At 43.3% G+C, this 21,111-nt stretch overlaps 1 protein-coding gene across 6 annotated transcripts; it reads left to right on the top strand.

Annotated features, from left to right (window-relative positions):
* The first annotated feature begins 673 nt into the window (after positions 1-673).
* On the top strand, positions 674-16,915 carry mfn2 (mitofusin 2). Of its 6 annotated transcripts, none has more exons than XM_081703390.1 (18): positions 674-1,084; positions 3,682-3,824; positions 4,730-4,865; positions 5,338-5,500; positions 7,996-8,120; positions 8,405-8,513; positions 8,835-8,942; positions 9,207-9,360; positions 10,140-10,207; positions 10,307-10,428; positions 11,120-11,246; positions 11,574-11,678; positions 11,932-12,034; positions 12,476-12,699; positions 12,949-13,104; positions 13,283-13,479; positions 14,611-14,745; positions 15,055-16,915. In XM_081703390.1, exons 2-18 carry the CDS (start codon positions 3,710-3,712, stop codon positions 15,122-15,124), a joined length of 2,217 nt encoding a protein of 738 aa, XP_081559516.1. In that variant the 5' UTR covers positions 674-1,084; positions 3,682-3,709; the 3' UTR covers positions 15,125-16,915. The 6 variants fall into 6 exon arrangements, with proteins under 6 accessions (XP_081559516.1, XP_081559515.1, XP_081559517.1 ...); XM_081703389.1 differs by having other exon boundaries at positions 675-1,084; positions 3,646-3,824; XM_081703391.1 differs by lacking the exon at positions 674-1,084 and adding an exon at positions 1,297-2,120.
* The last annotated feature ends 4,196 nt before the right edge of the window (positions 16,916-21,111 follow it).

The raw sequence follows: 21,111 nt of genomic DNA, 5'->3' as shown, positions 1-21,111 counted from the left end.
CTCCGCTCCATATCCATCTTTAAAACCTCGGATGTACTTAGGGCTAGCTCTAGTTCAGGAGAGAGAGAGACGACTGCTATGTCATGTCACACATAGATGCCGGAAAAAAGTGAGGCAGTTAATAAAATGCAGATCACACGGTAACCTACATTCAAGTCTTTAAATCGTCTCACTACATACTCGCCAGCTTCTGGTCCACGTTTGCAGTATTCTCTCAAACTAGGGGAGCTAGTCGCAAACACCGCCATCTGCTGGCCAAAACGTACAACGCGAGACGTCTGCCCCTTAGCTCCGCGGCCAAGTCTTTCTTAGGACTTTCTGGTGCTTTTTAATTTCACAGCTAAAAACGGTGACAGGCCACCAAAAATCGGAACTGTCTCCGGAAACAGCGGACGTCTAGTCACCCTATTCTGTGCATTCGCTCTGACAGGGCTCCATCTTAGTGGTATATTCAGACGCAGGCATAGTTGGTTATTTCATGAAGGCAACCAAGCAGTACTGCAAATCGCTCTGGGTACGAACCTCAATACTGTGAATGTAATAGCAATCAGCTATTTTATGCAGAATTAAAAGGGAACGGAAAGCATCTACCCCCCCTAAATACCTACCTAGCTACATAATGTCTAGAGAAATTCGGGCCCATCGCCTCGTCTATAGAGCTGCGGCGCTTTAATATGATGTCGCTAATATGGTCGGCTCGTCATATATAAAGATAAGTGTTAGCTAGTACTTTGGACCGCAGCGATTTGCTGACATTATTTAACTGACACACTGGGTTAAATGTGATCTTAGCTGAGTGTGTGTGGCGTTTGGTAGTTTAGCTTAACTAGCTCCTTTCACTTTGCAGCTAGCTCGATCCAGCTAGCTACACAGCTAACGCTGCCATAGTAACACTTCTGCGCGCATAGCGACCCACCACCGAGCAGGGCAGTTTGAGGTTCACTTCAGCAGGTTTATAATCGCTAACAGACGCTTCTCGGGGAAAAAAAAAAAGCTTTTGGAGTAGAAAATTCAGTGTAGAAGACACAGCAAAACAAAGAACCAAATATGATTGAAGACTTGTCATAAAATCACCTCTTTTATGGTAAGTCGCTATGTAACGCTAGTAAACTAGCGTACCAGCTCTTTGGGCTAACGCTATCTTAGCTGGGCTAAATTAACATAACTAGTCAGGTTTGCTATTTCAGGACTATCATAGTTCATAGGAATAGACATGCTTTAGTATTTCCTTCTACTAATTTAATATTTCCAGGCTTTGCACCAGTTGCCCGTAGCCTAGTCAGTCAACGCTAGCTAGCATAGTTCATATGAATCCGTTATGCTTTAGTACTTCATTCGACATGTAAACTAGCGTTAGCTAACTTTAGCTACCGCTCTTGGTAAGATAGATTAGGTGTTATCTAAACATGTTATTTAATAATACGTTAGCTCTTTCCTGTCAGTCTTCATTAATATTAACTGGGTAGCTAATATTTCTACGGGAGTCTAATTTACAGCAAAATACGTTAGAGTACTAACCTAACTAACGCTATCTGGCTATTGATATGAATTTTGGTTATAATTTGAACTAATTGGCAGTCCTGTAGCTAGCAGTTAGGTTGTTCATTCTGGTTAGAGAAAATTATACAAACATACGTTCAAAGGCCGTTTGCATATTGACGCTTCATATCAGGGTTTTGGCTTTGCACAATAGTCGCTACCAACTATAACTTGTCTTAAGATATGCGGGGAATTGTTAGCCAGAGCTGCCTCCGTCCGTGTGTGTGTGCTCTCAACAACAAATTAGTATGGAGGAGTGTCATTGACTTTGCTGGCTAGGTCAGAAGTAAACCTTGACTGATCTTGAGCGCATGGGTGTCTGCGGGAGTCCAGACTGCTGTCTGCCTGACGACTTCTTGGCTTTTGCTTTTTATTTCAAACAAACTAGTTGTAATTTCGTTAGCCTTTAAACTAGTGTAAGGTCCTTTTTTAGCCATGACGGGTCTTTTGGTTCGTTCGAGTTCTGCTTGACCCGGATAATTAGTTCTTCGTTTACCGCAAACCAACTGCTTTGGAGCCGGTTAGCGATTTTTCATGCCACCGGACGATTTTTTTATCGCAAGATTGTTCGTATACTAAAGGTAACGTTAAAGCAATCTAGCTAATATTTAAGTTTACATATTCACAGTTTACAGTTTTCCCATTTGTGGTTTCAGTATAATGGGTTAGTGACGCACTGAGACGTGTTTAATGGATGTTTAGCTAGCTACATCGTTGTACGTACGAACCTGGTTGTAGTCAGGCGAATTTCCCGCAGTTCAAATATCGTTTGTGCTTGATGGATGCTCAAGTAACGCGTTTTGTTTCATTGCATCCAAATAGCTGCTATAAGTAGATAAATCCCTAGCTAACCGCTAGCTAGCTAGTTAGCAGCTGGCTAGGATACATGCTTAAGCACAACAGTAATGGGCAACATTCGGCTTTTTAGTCAGTGTTTTGAAGCTTTGAGGTACAGTGCAAGGTCAGGATAAACCTTGGGAAACCTTTATCGAGACATGCACGATCTGCCCATTTCAGAGTTGACATTGCGTGATTCCAGGTTGAGACCATGGACAAAAAGTCACGTTCCGTCTAGCGTGGTGGTGCCCGATTTCTACCCTTCTGTTAACCCTTTGTCTCTTTGGACTGCACCCAGGGTATGGCTGTTCTAGAGATGTACGGTACCAGACGTGTTGTCAAATAGCTGCAGTTTCAGGCTGAGCTTTCCACTTCTGATTACCTTTCACGCTGGTGGCCTGCTTCCTTTGGTATTTGGCTACAGTGCGTTTCCATAAGGTGACTTCATGGCAGGTGGTGGGAAGCATATCTTGCCAACTTCCATATGGACCCTCTTCAGGACATACTAAAATGAAACCGCTCAATGGCCTTTTGACTCTTTCAGCAGTTTGTATGTTATATTACCTGCACCATGTATTATCATTGCTCTCTCAGCATATGAGTGTGAGGCTCAACCCTGATGATAAAGAGCATTTGTATTTGAATTAATGACGTGCAGCTTTCTGATAATTTTTGAGGTTAAGTCAAGAGCGCACCAACATTTCAGCTCAGCCAGTGGAGTAGCAGAGGTCATCTGGAAATTTGGCCTTTCAACAAACAATTGATGGAGCTTTGAGTGTGCATTGTTTATATTTACACTGCATTGGAGGATACAGCATTTCATGCAACTGGGCTCAGTAATATATAGACTCATTATAGGCTGTGAATGTTGGTTTCTTAACTACAGTGGCAAACCTGATGTGTTTTCAGTTCCTCAAACTGTATATTAAAATAGACCGACATGTGCATCAGCAACTGGCCAAATCGTTTGAAATCATCAGATGTTCTATAGCTTTCACCAAGAATATTACAAATTTAGGTGTGTATCTAGATTCAGCCTGTAGCCAATGGTAACACAGACTGTTAGTCTATGCCTCTGTTGAGAGAAATCTTATCTGCTTCAGCCTGAACAAGGAATTTGGTACTTGGACTTGAGGCATATTTAATTCAGTGTATGAGAGAAACATTTGTAAAAAATTAAAAAAGATGATATTTGATCAGCACGATGGGTTTTTTAATTTTTTTTTACCACCCTTTCGTGTGTGTTTTCTTCTCCCTCTATGACTTCAGTGCAATGTCTCTGGTTTTCCCCCGACCCAAAACCAGTGTGAACGGCAAAAAGGACAAGCGACTCATGGCAGAGGTGAATGCCTCCCCACTCAAGCACTTTGTCACTGCCAAGAAGAAGATCAATGGCATCTTTGAGCAACTTGGCGCCTACATCAAAGAGAGCTCTGCCTTTCTGGAAGGTGCGTTCTCCAGCCCTGCTGTAGCTCCAGCTGATGTAGACACGCAGACACATAGGACCCATTTGGATGAAGCCTTTGGGAGTAGAAAAGCCAGTGTTTTTTCTTTGTAAATCCTGAAGAATGCAAATGTAAGATCAGGCCAGCAATCCCCAAATATCAGTGCTCCTATTTGAACACAGTAGTAAAATAGCAGACTGCTGTTAGCCAGGACGTTGGTTTTGCTTAACACGTCTTAAGATGTGAAGCTGCAGAAAAACCTTTAAAAAAGATTCAGTTGTTTCATGACTGACAAGGGTCCGCTGGTGTCTTGCTCCTTAAGGGATCCAGTGGTGGCACGGTCACTGTGTCTGAGCAGCGGCAGGGAACTCTCTCTCCTCTGCCCAGACTCACGAAGTAGACACGCCTGCGCCTTCTGCATCCACCACCCAGTCGCAAGGCTCCAGTTCAGAACTTCACTGACTGGGTGGCATGTTCTGAGACACATCATCTGTTTCCTTTCAATCTGTCTGCTATTTTAGTGAACAGTATAATAATTCTAATAGTTGATTCCTTTAGCTAGTAGAGAATGTTGTAGCTAGTAGCTAATGTTGATCTGTAATTTAGGGAATGACTCAAAGGTCCATGCAGATTGCTGGCAGGGATTTGGTGCTGCAAAAACAAAGACTCAAATGAACTTGCTGTCCAGCTATAAGCAGTGCTAGGTGGTTGTACTCACTCCATGCTGATCTAGGACCTGTCTTAAGGGTGCCTATGACTACCTCTCCCCTGCCTGACAGAGCTTTCAAACGTGTTGCCAGATAATTGATGTCCTTTGCAGATGAATGTGTTGTGTGTGGTTTTTTAATTGTTTTTTTTTTTTTTTTTTTTTTTTTTTTTTAATTAATTAATTATTTTTAATGTGACAGAGACCTACAGCAATGAGGAGCTTGATCCGGTCACCACGGAGGAGCAGGTGGCGGAGGTGCGGGGTTACCTGTCCAAGGTGGCGGGCATCGGGGAGGTCCTCTCACGCAGGCACATGAAAGTGGTGTTTTTTGGCAGGTGTGTGTTCACATTCTGCCTGTGGCGCAAGTCTGTTTAGCAACCGGGTGTTTCTGCATTCTTTCTGTGCCTTCTTTAAGCTTGGCAAACATTACTAACTAGCTTTGGAAATACAAGCTGTGATAAACTACTGCTTGAGGACGGGCAGTTCCTTCAGAAACGTGTGGTTTTTATTGCACATGGGGTGTGGTGCCGAACATTTTTCATTATATAGTTAGCGCTATGTCTACACATGCTTACTTTTTCATTACACCCAAGCACGTTTCCACTAAATGAAATGGAGGTTTATACAGATCAACACAGCATTAGTTGCATAGTCTTTGGAGAGAAATGTGTAGGTTTATCTGGTGTCTGTTTTCTTACATTTCTCCCACAATGTGCTTTCACTAAAACCTTGCTAAGAATTTAAGCACCTCTCTGTAGTGTCTCGACACTTCTGGACACTTTCTCTGGCATGTGTGAACACCCACAGGACCAGCAATGGCAAAAGCTCAGTGATCAACGCCATGCTGTGGGACAAGGTCCTGCCCTCAGGCATTGGCCACACCACCAACTGCTTTCTACGGGTGGAGGGCACTGACGGCAACGAGGCCTTTCTGCTCACGGAGGGATCGGAGGAAAGAAAGAGTGTGAAAGTGAGTGGAGATCTGTGTCAAAGGGACATTAACCATTTACATTTACAGCATTTAGCGGACGCTCTTATCCAGAGCGACTTGGTGCTTTGTGATTTACCCATAGAATACATCATAGCCAGTAGAGTAGGTTAGAATCCAATATACCAATGATCTAGCATGTTGTAGAAAGGGATCGATGCTGATGGCTAGAAGTACAAAATACATAAGCTCTGTCTTAGACAATGATGAGTGCAATTAACGTTAAGTACTAGTTTTAGTTAGTCAATATAAGAGCAGGGTCAGTGGTCATTTTAAATATTCCATGAATAGGTCTGTCTTCAGTCTGTTTGAAGACTGCAAGGGACTCTGCTGTCCGGACAGCAAGCGGAAGTTCATTCCACCATCTAGGAGCCAGGACAGAATAGTCTCCATGCTTGTCTTCCATGAGACTTGAAGCATGGTATTTCAAGCCAAGCCGTACTTGAGGTTCGAAGTATTCAAGGTACAGATCGGGCTTCGGCCATTGACCATTTAACTAGGGCCAGAGCTTGGGTACAACACGTGACTGACGAGTCAGTCATTAATGTTTCATGAATGCTCTTTACTGATTTTAGAGGTAAAAGTTTGGACCACTTTTCTGAACAGGAATGCTGTTCCACAACATGCTGTTAAATGCTAAATTCTGTGGCATTGAGGTACAGTTTCTGAGTAGGCGTTCATGTACAACCACCCTGTATTGCCTGCTGCACTATACAAAGCCAGCTTTATCTCATGTTCCCCAGACAGACTTTGCTTGGTTTCTAAATGAACTGCGTTTGTCTGTTGCTTTGGTTTTCACCTTATAACACAGGAGGTGAGGCATAACAAGCCACCTTGACAAAGTCCATTTTAAGTGTTTGCGATAGGTCCATCAACAACCGGTACCAGAATCCAGAAATTCCTGTTTGCCACATCCTTACAACCCAAGTTTGATGTTTTCTTCAAGCTCAAAGTCTATGTTCCCAGAGCCTTGACTGATTGACTTCTGTCTATAGTTCTACTTTATATCTTAGTAAAACTGTTAACTTGGTGTCTTAATGAGAGTGCATTAGATTAATGAGAATTCGGTGAGAAGGCGAACGCACATAGAGCATTGCTATACCTGCTTTCATTTCAGTTTCTGCTACCGTTTCCTGTATACCAAATATAGCTCCTGCAGGTAAACGTATTTAACAGGACTGAGCAGTTGTCCTTCCCTGCCTTCAGTCTGCTGGGAAAGTTCTCAGGCCTATAATTAGTCCTGCATGAGAATTTGGACTCGCTCCAGCCATTTGTCACAGGGCCACACGCTTTTGCCATCTGAGCGGCAGTCTCATGACTGCAGGCCTGCCCCGCATTATGCTGCATGGCTTGGATAAAACCGCGCCTGTGTCCTCTGGAAGACCTTACCCTCCGTGGAATGTTATTACGGTCCCATTAGTGTATTGCTGTTTATATCACAGCACTTAAAGTTTGATGTTCATCTAGGTGGCCGATGATGTCTGAGAGCTCATTCCTGGTAGCTCACCGGCTTTCTGCTGTGCAGGGACGGGCCCGAGACTAGGGTTGGTCCATTGGCCTGACAAGCTGGCGTGCCCGCGCAGGTCCCGTCTGCACCTAAATGTAGTAGGGCCACAATGGGTCACGAGCAGCTGGCTAGAAAGTGAGCGCATTCCAGCAGATATGGGATGGAGTTCCTCTCTAATGCCTTACTTAGTTTCGCTCTCTCGTCTCCCACACGCGCGCGCACACACCTCTCTTCCGTCTCCTCCTCTGACTAAGAGCAGCCATTGCAGTGTTGCCAAAACGCACGAGCCGTAGATTGATGATAAACACATGTCCTCTGGCACAGACCTCGTATTTCACCCCAGCCTCTCTCTCCACCCAGTGGACCAGCTAAGCGCAGCACATCCTCAAAGCATATTAAGAGAAGGGTTTTGAGAAGTATTTATTTCTCCGTATCCAATTAGCTTATTGCATTTGTAAGGGAGCCCAGAATGCCATCATGCCTTGGCCTAAAGGAATACGATCTGGGCCAGTTTCCCAAAAGTATCGTAACACAAAGATCATCATTAAACGGCAGAGCGAGTATCCCACTGAGCACTCTTTCTCATTTAAGATGATCTTAACACTACGACACCTTTGGGAAACAAGGCCATGAAGAGACCATGTGTCTGACATAATGCGTAGCGCATGCCGCCCCTGCTCCGTCAGCTCGGTGCCCAGGCGTCTCTTCGCCCTCGTTCCACTGCCCCACTCCTCTGATCAGGAAGAGCTGGGCAACGAAGCAGCATGCAGCTCAGCTCACGGATTCATCAGCTTCAAAACCTGATTAATGTGCTTCTGTTCATGTATTAATGCACAAGCATGTTCCTATGGAGATGTTCTGTCGATATTTTTGTTTTTAGAATTCCATTATGTTTGGGCGGGGGGCAAGATTACCTTATTCTGCACCTTTTTAAGGTTTGTTTTGATTGTGTGCGTGTCTGTGCTGGCAGACTGTTAATCAGCTGGCACATGCCCTGCATCAGGATCAGGATCTAGATGCAGGCAGTCTGGTTTGTGTCATGTGGCCCAAAGCAAAGTGTGCACTGCTGCGGGATGACCTGGTGTTGGTGGACAGGTAAGACAACCTTCCCCACACACACACACAGCTCTACATCAGGTCTTTTAAACCGATATTGTGGCTTATGATTTGTACACCTCAAGTTAAAATGGTATTTTATTTTTTTTCATTGGATTTGATTGATCACTACTGTGTCTTTCTTGTTGTCATATTTCATTTGCTGTGAATGTGAAAGGCCTTGCCAGTGTGACACCACTGAATAGGATTAGATGTGTATAAGTGTGAGATGAAGGCTGACACTCCACAGATTTGTGCATGACATGCTGATTCTGTTTCCCCAGCCCTGGCATTGACGTCACCACAGAGCTGGACAGCTGGATTGACAAGTTCTGCCTGGATGCTGATGTTTTTGTGCTGGTGGCCAATTCAGAGTCCACTCTGATGCAAACAGTGGGTTCACATAATTATACACAAGTGTGAGTGTGTGTGTGTCGTGCGCTCGCTCTCTCTCTCTCTCTCTCTCTCTCTCTCTGGCTGTGTTGTGAAGGTACTCGGTGCTCGCTGTAGGTGGTGTTCTGTAGTAGAAGGTCAGTGAGTGGAACAGTAAAACAAAAACACTTTGTCTTCATCTGGTCCAAACACTAGAGGCTTGTTGTGTATCAGCTTAAAGAATATCTGCCTTTAAGCTAACAAGATCACAGCTGTGTGGTAGCGCAGTACTTTTTGGGGCTTAGAACTGCTCATTTACTCGAAAGCTCTGGCTCTCCGCAGGAGAAGTCGTTCTTCCACAAGGTGAATGAGCGCCTGTCTAGGCCCAACATCTTCATCCTGAACAACCGCTGGGATGCCTCAGCCAGCGAGCCAGAGTACATGGAGGAGGTAGGACCCGTCCCGGCCCACCTCTGCACTCCCACGCGAAGCACGTGGTCTCGGCCAGTGTCCACTGGGATTCACCTCTTTTCCACAGTGGATTTGAAACAAAACACTAATCATTACACGCGTGGAATGCGGCGCATCTGGTACAGCTGTACTGGCTGAGTCAATTTTTTTTCATTTCAAGGGTCATTTGTGCATAAAGCAAGCTGAATCCTGTCTGCTGCTTTATGTGCCTTCCCCTGCTGCGCTCCTGCCTCCGACTTGCAGGTCAGACGGCAGCACATGGACCGCTGCACCAGCTTCCTGGTGGACGAGCTGGGCGTGGTGGACCGGGCGCAGGCCGGCGACCGCATCTTCTTCGTCTCTGCTAAGGAGGCACTGCAGGCGCGCGTGCAGAAGGCCCAGGGTATGCCCGAAGCAGGTAGGCACCAGCTTCCCGGGACAGGAGACATCACACCCAGCGCCAGAACCGGGACCAGGCACACGCGGCCAGACCTGTGCGGGGGTTGGGGGTGGTGGCTCCTCTTTTCTGTTTTGAAAGCAAACAGCAGGGATTTGCAAGTTGTTCAGAGGGTGCATTAATGGGCCAGGGGGGGAGCATTGTTTACAGTTACATGGAGTTGAATTTATATAGTCTAATCATTTTGCATGGAGAACAAAGAACTCATTCTCATTGGTAACCGTAACACAAATTTGCATTATTCATTAGACCTTACTGTATAATGTATGTACTTCTGAGATAGAAAGTGCATAATGAAATGAAACATTTATGCAGGATCTTGAGAAAGGGGGAAGGAGAAGTGCATCAGCTACAGATCTCGTGCCCCTGGCTCCCGGGGGCTTGCCTTCCTGTTAGAAGGAGGCTCAGATAAACACATTACTTCAGTAATAATCACAAGATTTAAAATTTAAAAATAAGATTTCCACTTGGGCCAACTACTATAATGATAATATTAAAGTTCATATAAGCCTCACAAAAACCATTAATTTAATGACCTAACAGACCCTTTGAAGATTGCAGAGCTTTGGCTTGTGCCAGTGAATTATTGTCTCATGCTGGTCAGTTATTACATTAGTGGTTCCAGTGAAGTGCAGAAGTGATTAGAAAGCATGTTGGACTCAAAGTTTTGTTTACTCTGACACTGTGATTCTTTAAAATAAGCTCATGCGTGTATGGTCTCACTTCCTACTCTGCTGTAGGAGGAGCCCTGGCTGAAGGCTTCCAAGCCAGAATGTTCGAGTTCCAGAACTTCGAGCGGCGTTTCGAGGTAATCGCTTCGTGTCTCCCAAAGCTCCAAGTTGAACTTTCACATGCGCATCAATGCAGCTGGTCTCTAAGGCAGTCTCTCTTCACGTTGGGCTCGTAGGAGTGCATCTCTCAGTCAGCGGTGAAGACGAAGTTCGAGCAGCACACCGTGCGGGCCAAGCAGATTTCTGAAACCCTTCGGCTCATCATGGATTCTGTGCACGTGGCAGCCCAGGAGCAGAGGTATGCACTCTGACACAGAGTTATCCCAATTATCCATTTCCCTATCTGTCCATAACCCAGTCCTCTGACACTTCAGAACAGTCAGCCAGTGGGACGGTCAATGTCTCCACGACACAGGGATAGGCTCACTTTCGTTATTTCAGGAAAATGATGCTGTCCCCTTAAAAATGCTATAATTAAATTGGCTGTGATGTCTACTAATACTCTTTAAGTACTGCATGTATTTGCTAAGTATCGTGGTGGATTTTTTTAAAATGAAAACTGAAACGGACCCTCACACTGGAGTCCAATTTCCATTAGGGCTCCTAGTGGATTTGAAGCAGAGCCTGCAAACATGAGTGTTTCTCAGGTTTCTTCTGAACACCCTCCACATGTACTTTACTGTACGCATCCTGCAACCAGCGTGCAACACATACACACACAGTAGAACAGAGGTGTAGTAGAATACAGAATACGACTGTTGACTGCCACGCCATCAACATCAGCGACGGGTGTGGGCTAGGATGGTGCCTGGCAGCCCAAGCCTAGACAAGAGCAACTGAGGGTAAACTGCGGCAACTCGCAAGCAGCGGGGCTCGAACCAGCAAGCTCCCAATCACAAGTCATACACCTTAACCACTGAACCACCACTGCCCTACTGACATGCAAACCTGAAGCCTGAGTGCTGTTTTACTGGTGCTTCTTTGTTCAGGATCCACTGCATGGAGACAAGGGAGGAGCGGGAGGAGAGGCTGGAGTTCATCGATAAGCAGTTGGACCTGCTCACCCAGGACTGTAAGTGCAAGATCAAGAAGATCACAGAGGAGGTGGAGAAACAGGTAACCACTACTCTAAGCTAGCCGCTTTTAATGGCCGTGAGAAACAGCCTTGGAGCTCTTCAACGGTAACACCACGAACGCCAGTGGGAAATTAGCAACTTTGGAAGGTTTGGCCATGGAGTTTTTCTAGACGCTCCCGGATATGAAGTGTAGTGTTAGTATTTTGAAGGCACTGGTAGTTTTTCACATCCTAAGGCAGATGTTGTGCACCCGGGACATGTCTAACGTCCGTGTCGTGAATGGGAGCTAACCACCCTAGAATCAGCGGCATCGTCCTCACCCTGGGAGGGTTGCCGCAGGCCTGCCTTAATCCGTGCCACGTTTCAGGTGTCGAACGCAATGGCTGAGGAGATCAGGAGGCTGCACGTGCTCGTCGACGAATTCCACATGGACTTCCATCCCTCCCAGGTGGTGGTGAAGGTGTACAAAAACGTGAGTGTACAGGCTGTGTGACACCATTCTCAACTGCCTTATTCTCACGGCTTATTTCCTCCCCAGATGGATTTAAGAAAGGAATTATGGTACAAATTTAAAAGCAATTGAAATGGTAATACAAATGGAAAAGTGCTGAAATACAAGAGTGTAGAGTGCTAAACTGAATAGGAGGGTGCTGTTAACGGAGTCTGTGCAAAAGAAGTAGTAGTAATAGTATTTGAAGGGCACGTGTGTGTGTGTGTGTTTACAGGAGCTACACAAGCACATAGAGGAGGGCCTGGGCAGGAATATGTCTGAAAGGTGTTCCAACGCCATCACTGCTGCCCTTCAGTCCACCCAGACTGAAATGATTGGTCAGTGTCCTGTTGAATATATGCTAATTCACAGCTGTCCCCATGTGGCTGGCAGTGATTTAAGTGGAAGCATCTGTTTTCAGTGTTCTGCTGAATTGACACTAGGCCTTATTTGTTGTTAGCCACACTAGCGTACTGTGGTTGAAGTCTCCCTTTAAAGCTATTTCTGTCCAAGTGGTGTGTGACTGTGTCTCCATTTACTGTCCAGTCTGCAAGTAACTGGACAGTGAACCTGTCTTTTGGGTTCGCACACATAAAGGTCTACCGCTATGCTATTCTCCTCTTTTGCCATTTACATCTTGATTCTATTGCCATTCCAACTTGAAGGCCGAACAAAATGTCAGTGCCGGTAAAAGAGCCAAAATGGCGATCGTTGTGTCAGTTGCCCACTGGCTGCAGTGTCTAAGGCCTTCAGACGCACGCGTTACTCCTCTCCCCAAGCAGACGGCCTGAAGCCCCTGCTGCCGAGCTCAGTGAGGGAGCAGGTGGACAAGATGGTGCCCCGCCAGTGCTTCAGCCTCAGCTATGACCTCAACTGTGACAAGCTGTGCGGCGACTTCCAGGAGGATGTGGGTTTCCACTTCTCTCTGGGCTGGACCATGCTGGTCAATCGTTTCCTCGGCCCCAAGAACACCCGCCGCGCCCTTATGGGCTACAGCGACCAGGTACGGGCCCTTTCCCCGTGGAGCTACAGAAGCTCTTAGTGGGTCTACCTTAGATGTGTGCAGGCAATTTAGAATATGGGGCTGGTCTGTGTGCTTGTGCGTGCACGCTGTGTTTTCCGCTGAGCTAAATCCCTTGTGTAGCTAAATGCAGTATAGCTGTTCATTTAAATGCACAGTAGGAATAGTAGCTAGATGCACTGTGCTTTCTGATGTGTGTGTTTGTGGGCGTCCACCCACGTGGCCCCTCAGGTTCCTCGTCCCCTGGCCGTCACCCCAATCAGCACTAGTATGCCACCCTTCCCTCAAGGCTCCATGACCCAGGAAGAGCTCATGGTCTCCATGGTGACGGGACTGGCCTCTCTCACCTCCCGGACATCCATGGGCATCATAGTCGTCGGAGGCGTGGTAAGAAGGCGTAGCCCCTCATCTTCATACCCTTTGCGGTATAACCGAGCACGTCATTCACTCGGGCATAGTCAGATTATAGGTGCAACCCAAGTGAGTCACTTTTAGTAGAGCGGTGTGCCCTGCCTTGAATGGCCATGCGTTGTGTTAAGGTGGCATGCGTGCATGTGTGTGTCAGATCTGGAAGGCGGTGGGCTGGAGGCTGATCGCTCTCTCTGTGGGGCTCTATGGGCTGCTGTATGTGTACGAGAGGCTCACGTGGACCACCAAGGCAAAGGAGCGTGCCTTCAAGAGGCAGTTTGTGGACTACGCCAGCGAGAAGCTGCAGCTCATCGTCAGCTACACCGGCTCCAACTGCAGCCACCAAGTCCAGCAGTAAGTCCCAGCCCAGGAAACGCACAGCACAGTGCCGTAACCTATGACAGAGGCCCTGCTTCATTCTCCAGCTTTTAAAAATATTTTTTCATTACTGATTTATTGTAGGTTAGTAATTTGGTATTTCTATCGTTTTTGGCTTCTTTGATGGCTAAATAGCACAAGGTGTTAAACATTACTGACACATACAGGCAGGTAAGTAATTTTGTGTAGCATTAGATAAGTATGATTTTGAATTTGACTTTAAAACTAATCTAAGAAATAATTTTTATAAAGGTAAGCTGTAGCAAGCTCACCTTTTATTATTATTATTTAGAGGAAATATGCTTATTATTAGTGGATTTCTGTTCATTAATTTTGATATCTATAGCTACAGTTAGCAATGAGTGAAATTTGGTATTCTCTTCAGTCAGTGCCTGTTATTTCTCATCCACACCATCTGTGGATAGTTCCTTTCATGTTGAAATGACTAGTGTGTACTTGGACACTTTGCCACCACTAGCTGAAATAAATATTTTTTGGTAAAGAGGGATGTAGGGGGTCTTTCTCCCCTCCCTCAGTGTGTCAGGATGGAGCTGACTAATCTCCTGTGAGTTTCCAGTGCATCTGAGCTGCCTAGGGGTGGGGGTGCATTATAGCTGACATTTCGCTCGCTCTAAAGATGCACGAATCCTCACAATATTGTTGAGAACTGGCGTAAAATTCAGTCATGGATCCAGTCATAAACCCAATAGAACTGTACCTTTTGCTTTACTGCTATTACATAAACCCAGATGTAACCCACAGACACGGATTTGTGGTTTCTCTATGATCGCTACAAGTACTTGCCGTACTGCTGCCATCTAGTGGAGAAATCTGTACAATACAGATGAATGTCCTTGTATTACTGTGTGGCAAATGCTGATGTTTGGAAGGCAGTGTCCTGGTTGTGTTTTTAAGAAGAAAGCATTGTGCTATAAATGCTTTAAAATGAATGTTTAATTATTTTTTGTTTTTAACTAAACATTTTTCTACAAGTAAATACATACTGTTTGTAATGAGACAATTAATTAAATGTTATCAGCAGGGGGAAAAGTTCAAATTTACAACTGGAAGTAGTCCATTTCTAATTTTTTGTGTGCGTTTGCACAGGGAGCTGGCAGGCACCTTTGCCCAACTATGTCAGCAGGTGGATCTGACGCGGCAGCAGCTGGAGGAAGACATTCAGGACATGAACCGCAAGATCGAACAGTTGGACTCCCTCCAGAGCAAAGCCAAGCTGCTTAGGTAACGCTCTCCCACCCGCCTGTCTGCGTAGGACCGTCCTGTTCCCGTATCTGTGTATTGCCTTCTGCGGAGTGTGGTGAGGGAACAGCAGAACAAGTCAAAACGGGCCCTGCAGAATTTTCAGAACCGTTTCAGGCCTTTGGCTGAAGTGGGGATAAAGCAAACTAAATTTAGCTGCAAAAATTTGGGGAAGTGGTAATCTGAACAATTTGGGGAAGTGGTAATCGGCACAAAGTTCCAGCGTGCTTGTAAAGTGAATGCTGCATTCAACATGTTACACACGGTGTCCATCTCTCTCTTCCTCTGCAGGAATAAAGCTGGCTGGCTGGACAGTGAGCTGAACATGTTCACCCAGCAATATCTTCAGCAGGGTCGATAGAGGGGTGGCGATCTAACGACTGAGCAGCAACACAAGCAACAGTGCTAACTACTACATAACGTGGGGTGGAGTCACTCACATTTTGCCCTCTTTCCTTGGACGTAATATTCTTATCCAAGTGATCTAACCATCACACCTTTTAGCCATGCTTTCACAGAACAGGACAGTTATGTCATTTTGCCATGGAATTTCTAAAATGACACTTTTTGTTGTTTCCTGTTTCTTTAAAAGTGTGATGTCTCCCTTTGAGAGAAGAGTGCTAGTGAACTGTGCCACCTTGAAGAAAGGTGATCTGTTGGGCCTTTTTTTCTTTTTGTAAAGAGATGCGGGCTTAATTGTGTAATTATTTATTCATTGCATTTGACTTCATTTGAAGTTGTAATTATTCTTGTTGCCTTTCTAGGTTATGTTTCATGGTTTCACAGTGATATTCTGTTTGCACTAGAGTAGGTTGAACTATGACGAGGTGATCGGTGTGAGCTTACCTTGCCTTATCCACTGTCTCTGCAACCTCACCTCTCCTCTATGACTGTGTGATACCAGATGGTTCCCTGGGCTGATGAAATCAATGTCATAGCCAGGCTGTGGCTGAGAGATCAGACAGAATCTATGTGTGATGTGTTCTGATGCTGGATATAGTGAACGGACATGGAATGACATAAGAAATGTAACCAAGTAGTTTGAGTCTGTAAGGATGTGCGTAAATCACACGGCCTGTCAGTATTGTGTGTACTTTGTCCACGTAGTCTAATTAAATAGCTGTAGCTTTGGGGTTCACAGGGACCTCGGTAGTGCAGATTTTAAGTGATTGGTATGGACCTTTGCCATTGCATAAATGAGGCATTTTGATGGCAGGCTTGGTCCACTCAACTGCAGTTTCCTTTAGAATAAATTTCGAGCTTTCTGTGGTGTGAAATGGGGTCAGTGATTTGCAGATCATCCCAGTGTGTTACTGCAGATTCAGAATGATTCCAGAAAGTTGAAGTTTTCACTTCATGCCCTAGATGTCCAGTCCCACACAGGAATTGCTATAACACACCAGCGTGTTAGTAGAAAAAATCACAGCAATTCAAAACAAAAAAGAACAAGTCCTTTTATGTAAACCCTAAAGCAGTGTTTCTGCACTCCTCTGGGATCCAAGCCCCCCCAATTTTTGCTTTGCCCAGCTTCTGAAAACACCTGAATCAAGCAGTCAAACACAGAATACTTGGAAAGGTTTCAGGGAGCTGGAATTTCACTACAGCGATGACTGACTAGCGGTCGTTGAGGAATGGGGTTCAAACTGGATTGATTTAGCTCCAAGTGGTTTATTTTAATGTAAAGCAGGGAAATGAAAGGAAGTCAGTGCTACCATGTAAAGACTGTCGATGAAGTATAAAATCCCCTATGAACGACATTCTTGCATTTTCTGTTTACAAAGAACACTTAACCTTATTTGAATGAACTTGAATGGATGAAATTGCACTGAGAATGATATCAGCAAATAATACATGTAGAAGGCATATTCAAATAGCTGTAACAACCTTGTGCGTGTATAAATGAACATTAAATCTGTCTCCCAGATGTGTTTTGGCCTGTTAAGTGTTTAAGTGTTCTGAAGAGTCCTTCACTGGTTGTGCACATTAACTGCTTCTCTTTTCTTTTTGTATCTTGCTATGTGTTCAGCAAATTAAAAAAAAACAAAAAACAAAACAAACAGATTCCTGGCAATAGTAAATTACAGTTGTACATGCAATGATTCTTAATTTGACATCTTGTAACCCACAAATTGAATAAAATTGATACTGTTGAGTTTGTTTCAATTAAAATTAACCTTTTCAAATGCTTCAGTGTTTTAAGGGTGTGGGTGCAACCACAATTTGTAAAAGATGTATAAGGAATTCTTTAAAAGAAAAAAAAAAGATGCATGTTCTAAAATTTAATCAGTGGTTGCATACTAGTAGAAGTACTTGGGAGTGGACATGCATGGTGTGATTTAACATGGTATTTAATTAAAGAGTGGCTATATACTGCCTAATCAAGACAAGCTCATTAAAGGCTAAAATTTCCTAATTAAACAAAACTGAACTATTCAGAAGAGTATTTAGGCAAAATCCTTTACACTGTCTTGTGTTTTGGCCATTATGGATGAAAAGAAATAGTATTAGGTCAGTACAGATGACGTTCTTTTATGTGGTTGGTGGTGGTCATGTTGGGTAAAGAAATATGGTGAATTCTGGCCAAATGAAACAAGCCATTTTCAAGTGTGATAACTCTGGGTCCTGCACCTTACATACAGTAACATGATTCAATATCTGTATTCAAACAACAATTAAAGCCCTAATGAATGGAGAATTACTACTCACCATTCCCTGAGCTCATTTGTATGTTAATTATCATTAGCAGCAAGGGAGAGAGATGGTAAGTGCTAAATTAGCAACTCAATCACATGGAGCTCCAAATGTTTCTATACCTGAAATAGTAAAATGGGATTAAATTTACAGCAGACTACATTTTAGGTAAACAATGGAAGTAGATGTACCATTATAATCCTGGGCTAAATTGCATTCCCCATCCAGGAATTTTTAGATATAGAAAATCTGCTATTAGTTGTTCTGCCCAAATGGAGCTTTCTGTGTATTGTGTGCTCTGATCTGATGCAGTAAAAGCTAACCTACTTTGTTCTTAAAAACGAACTAACTGAAGCACAAAAGATCCATAGTTTACACATTTGTTCCTTTATGATGTTTTATAGTGATAACAGGTCTTCATCCTCTAAATGCTAGTAAAAAAAAAAAAGAATCACAGAGGATTATGAACAGCTAAACTATTGTAAAGGTGTGTTACAGAGGGGCAGTATTTTTAAATACGCATTGAAATGTTTTCAGCGAGGCTGTAGTCACAATACATATTGGAGGGGAGATATGATGAAAATGTCGTCGGCCCCCCGCCAATATACTGAGGTAAAAACTACTTTTATTCTCGTCACTAGCTTTGCGTAGCGTTAGGAGCTAGCTGCCAGTGTTCCCATCTGTTGTCGATGGGACACTGATTATTGTAACACTGTACCATCGTATCGGCTCTGCTGACTGACTAAAGTCTCTCACCTGCAGGAAAAGGTAACGTTAATGTCAACACACCATTTTGTGCCGAAATTGTAACTGTAGAAATAAATGATATTTTACTAAAAAGTGTAAAATTGTATGAAGCCGAAACCAACTTTTTGGTGAATGTGGGCCAAAGTGCGAATGCTAAATCAATGTAACCATCACTACTGACGTTAGCTATCATAAGCTTAGGTTACCTGGAACGTTAATTAGCCACACATTCATCCAACACTCACGGGTATATTCAGATAACGTTAATTTTTTAAATATTTCGTTTTATTTGTTTTGTTATAGAAATCCCACTTGAAGTCTCAGCAATGTCAAATCATTGTAGTGATGCCTGTGAACATGCAAAGTAGCAGCTTTAATTATTGTAACACTATATTCGTATAGAATGCTGTGTAGCTGTACTTGCTTATGATAAATGGCATTATTAGTGTCAGTGTGGAAAAGTGAAAACAGATTTTTATTAGTCAACTTTAAGTCACTGTAAGTCATGAGTGAAGGGGAGGGTGGCAATGATATGCAGCTGTTTTCGCAATCTCAGAAAAACAAAAGCAAGCTGTGAGAGAGCGAGTACTAGTCAGGTGATATACATATAGAAGAGAGTTGTACTGGAGCTGAGTCAGTCTTTCCTGACATAACAATTACCAGGCAGATAGAAATGGTCAATAATCCATTCCTGAGCATCATGGCAAGAAAATACCAATTTACCGATATTTTTCACGTTCACTCTGGTTCATTCAGAGTAGAGAGAGAGGATGCGTGTGTGGATGCTAACAACTCAATGAGAGCAGGTAACTTGGAGGTGCGTGAGAAAAGGAGAAAATACTGATAGTGAAGCTCACATTACACTAGTCTCATCCTAATGTACAGACTCCTGTTAGCCTTCATACATGCGTCAGTATTCTTTCTTGGCCCCAGTTTAGTGATTCTGTCCACTCTGGTTCATCCAGAGTAAAGAGAGAGGGAGAGAGTATGAGGACCCTGACAGGACAGGCGGAGCAGGTGATATGGAGGTGAGTGAGAAAAGGAGCAAACGTTGATGGTTAAGACCAAGTAATGACATCACAGTCTCATCCTAATAATAATTTAAGATTTAAATTTAAGATATTCCTCTAATATATAATAATAATAATAATAGATTAAAAATAAATATGAACCATAAAGAAAAGCCCAAATTTTAAATTAAAAAACCCATTAAGACCCATTAATAAAGTCGTCCCTCAGTGTGTGCTTGGGGGTGTGGTAAATAATAAAGAAATTAAATACATAACTAGAAAGAAATGAGGGAAATAGATGACTGGATAGGAGGAGGGAAGAAGTACAAGAGGAGAAGAAGAAAGATGGAGAACGGAGGAGAGGAGAGACCTAGAGAGGAGAGGAGGAGCAGAAAGGAGAAAAGAGATGATTGGAGAACGGAGGAGAGGAGAGACCTAGAGAGGAGAGGCGAGAGGAGGAGCAGAAAGGAGAAAAGAGATGATTGGAGAACAGAGGAGAGGAGAGACCTAAAGAGGAGAGGAGATTAGAATACAAGACCATAGAATACAAGACCATAGGGCTGGAGAGGAGAAGATGAGAGGAGAGCAGAGCAGATGCTCCTGATGCTCTCCCAAGTGTACTTGTAAGTAAACAAAATCATCAGTCTCCTAAACCTTGGTCACAATATCTGGACTTGTCTTCATATAACAGTACATAGATTTCTCATTATATGAGTATCATTATACTTTATTAGTCCCTTAATAATAATCATAATAATAATCATAATAATCATAATAATGATTTCTTCTCATGAGTTAGTGAATTCCCTGGAGTAGATGTTTTCTCACCCAATGTTCAGTTTATGGCTACAGCCTTGGTTTTCACGCATTTGTATTGAACTGGTGTACATATTATGTGTAATTCAATGTTCTTTTGGGAGCAATATTTTTATATTTGAAATGGCCTACTAAAAATCTAGTTAAAAATATAATATAGCCTACAGGCCAGACAATTGTTATTCTTTTCTTGTATCCCCATCCCCTGACATTAAAGGTGTGCTAGTCGATTGTCCCAATGTCTTACAAATTCGAATAAACTGCAAAATATGTAGAACATGATTTTTATATATATATAAAAGATATATATATTTTTTAAAGCAGTTATTTCGGAGTGTGTACTGGGTGCCAGAGAAAACCTGTGTGAAAAACTAACCCCAAGTATTTGTCTGTATTTACCTTCACCTCCTTTCAGTCACTTTGAGACCCTGCCCACTCAATACCCCTTTACTCCAACCCCATGTACACCTATAAATACAATAAATAATAAATATATATAATAAAACAAGCGCCCCCCCCCCCCGTGTCTGTTGGTCTCACAACTTATATGAGACCGACAGACACGCTGCTCATATATCAGCTGAAAACAGGATGAACATCTTTGGAGTTGAAGATAAAGGAGGAGAGTTGAAGCACAACCAAAATATCCAGTAATTCTGTGTTTTTGAAGGTTAGCTAGCAGGTGTTACATTGCTACAAAGCAGCTATCTTGTAATAAGTGAGATTCTTTAGACTACAGATGATTGTAGGGGACATAGAATTATTATATAAGCCATTATAGGTAAAGCCTTGTCAAACTACACAGGTACAATGTCAGAGCTTATCTGACCTTCATATCTGAAAATAGTCTGAAGTTAGACAGCTATTGGCACTGTTATTTTGATTGATTTATTTGTAACTTTGACTTACAGGCATATATATATAAATAAAATGTGTGTGTAAATATATATATATATATATATATATATATATATATATATATATATATATATATATAATTTATTGATTGCCTAGTTTCATTAAGTGTATATTTCTCATGGAGATTGTATAGAAGAGTCCTGTGAAAGGTTACAATGACATAGTA

The sequence above is a fragment of the Electrophorus electricus genome, chromosome 20 (assembly GCF_041902795.1).
Source record: "Electrophorus electricus isolate QZ-2024a chromosome 20, ASM4190279v1, whole genome shotgun sequence".
NCBI classification, from domain to species: domain Eukaryota; kingdom Metazoa; phylum Chordata; class Actinopteri; order Gymnotiformes; family Gymnotidae; genus Electrophorus; species Electrophorus electricus.
Note: the sequence above shows the minus strand (reverse complement) of the source record. Positions and strands in the feature narration are given on the sequence as shown.

Coding starts and splice junctions, on each gene's coding strand:
- mfn2 (XM_081703385.1), top strand. CDS start 3,357: ATGTTCTATAGCTTTCACCAAGAATATTACAAATTTAG. Junction 12,700..12,948: donor TTATGGGCTACAGCGACCAG/GTACGGGCCCTT, acceptor GTGGCCCCTCAG/GTTCCTCGTCCCCTGGCCGT. Junction 13,480..14,610: donor TGCAGCCACCAAGTCCAGCA/GTAAGTCCCAGC, acceptor GCGTTTGCACAG/GGAGCTGGCAGGCACCTTTG.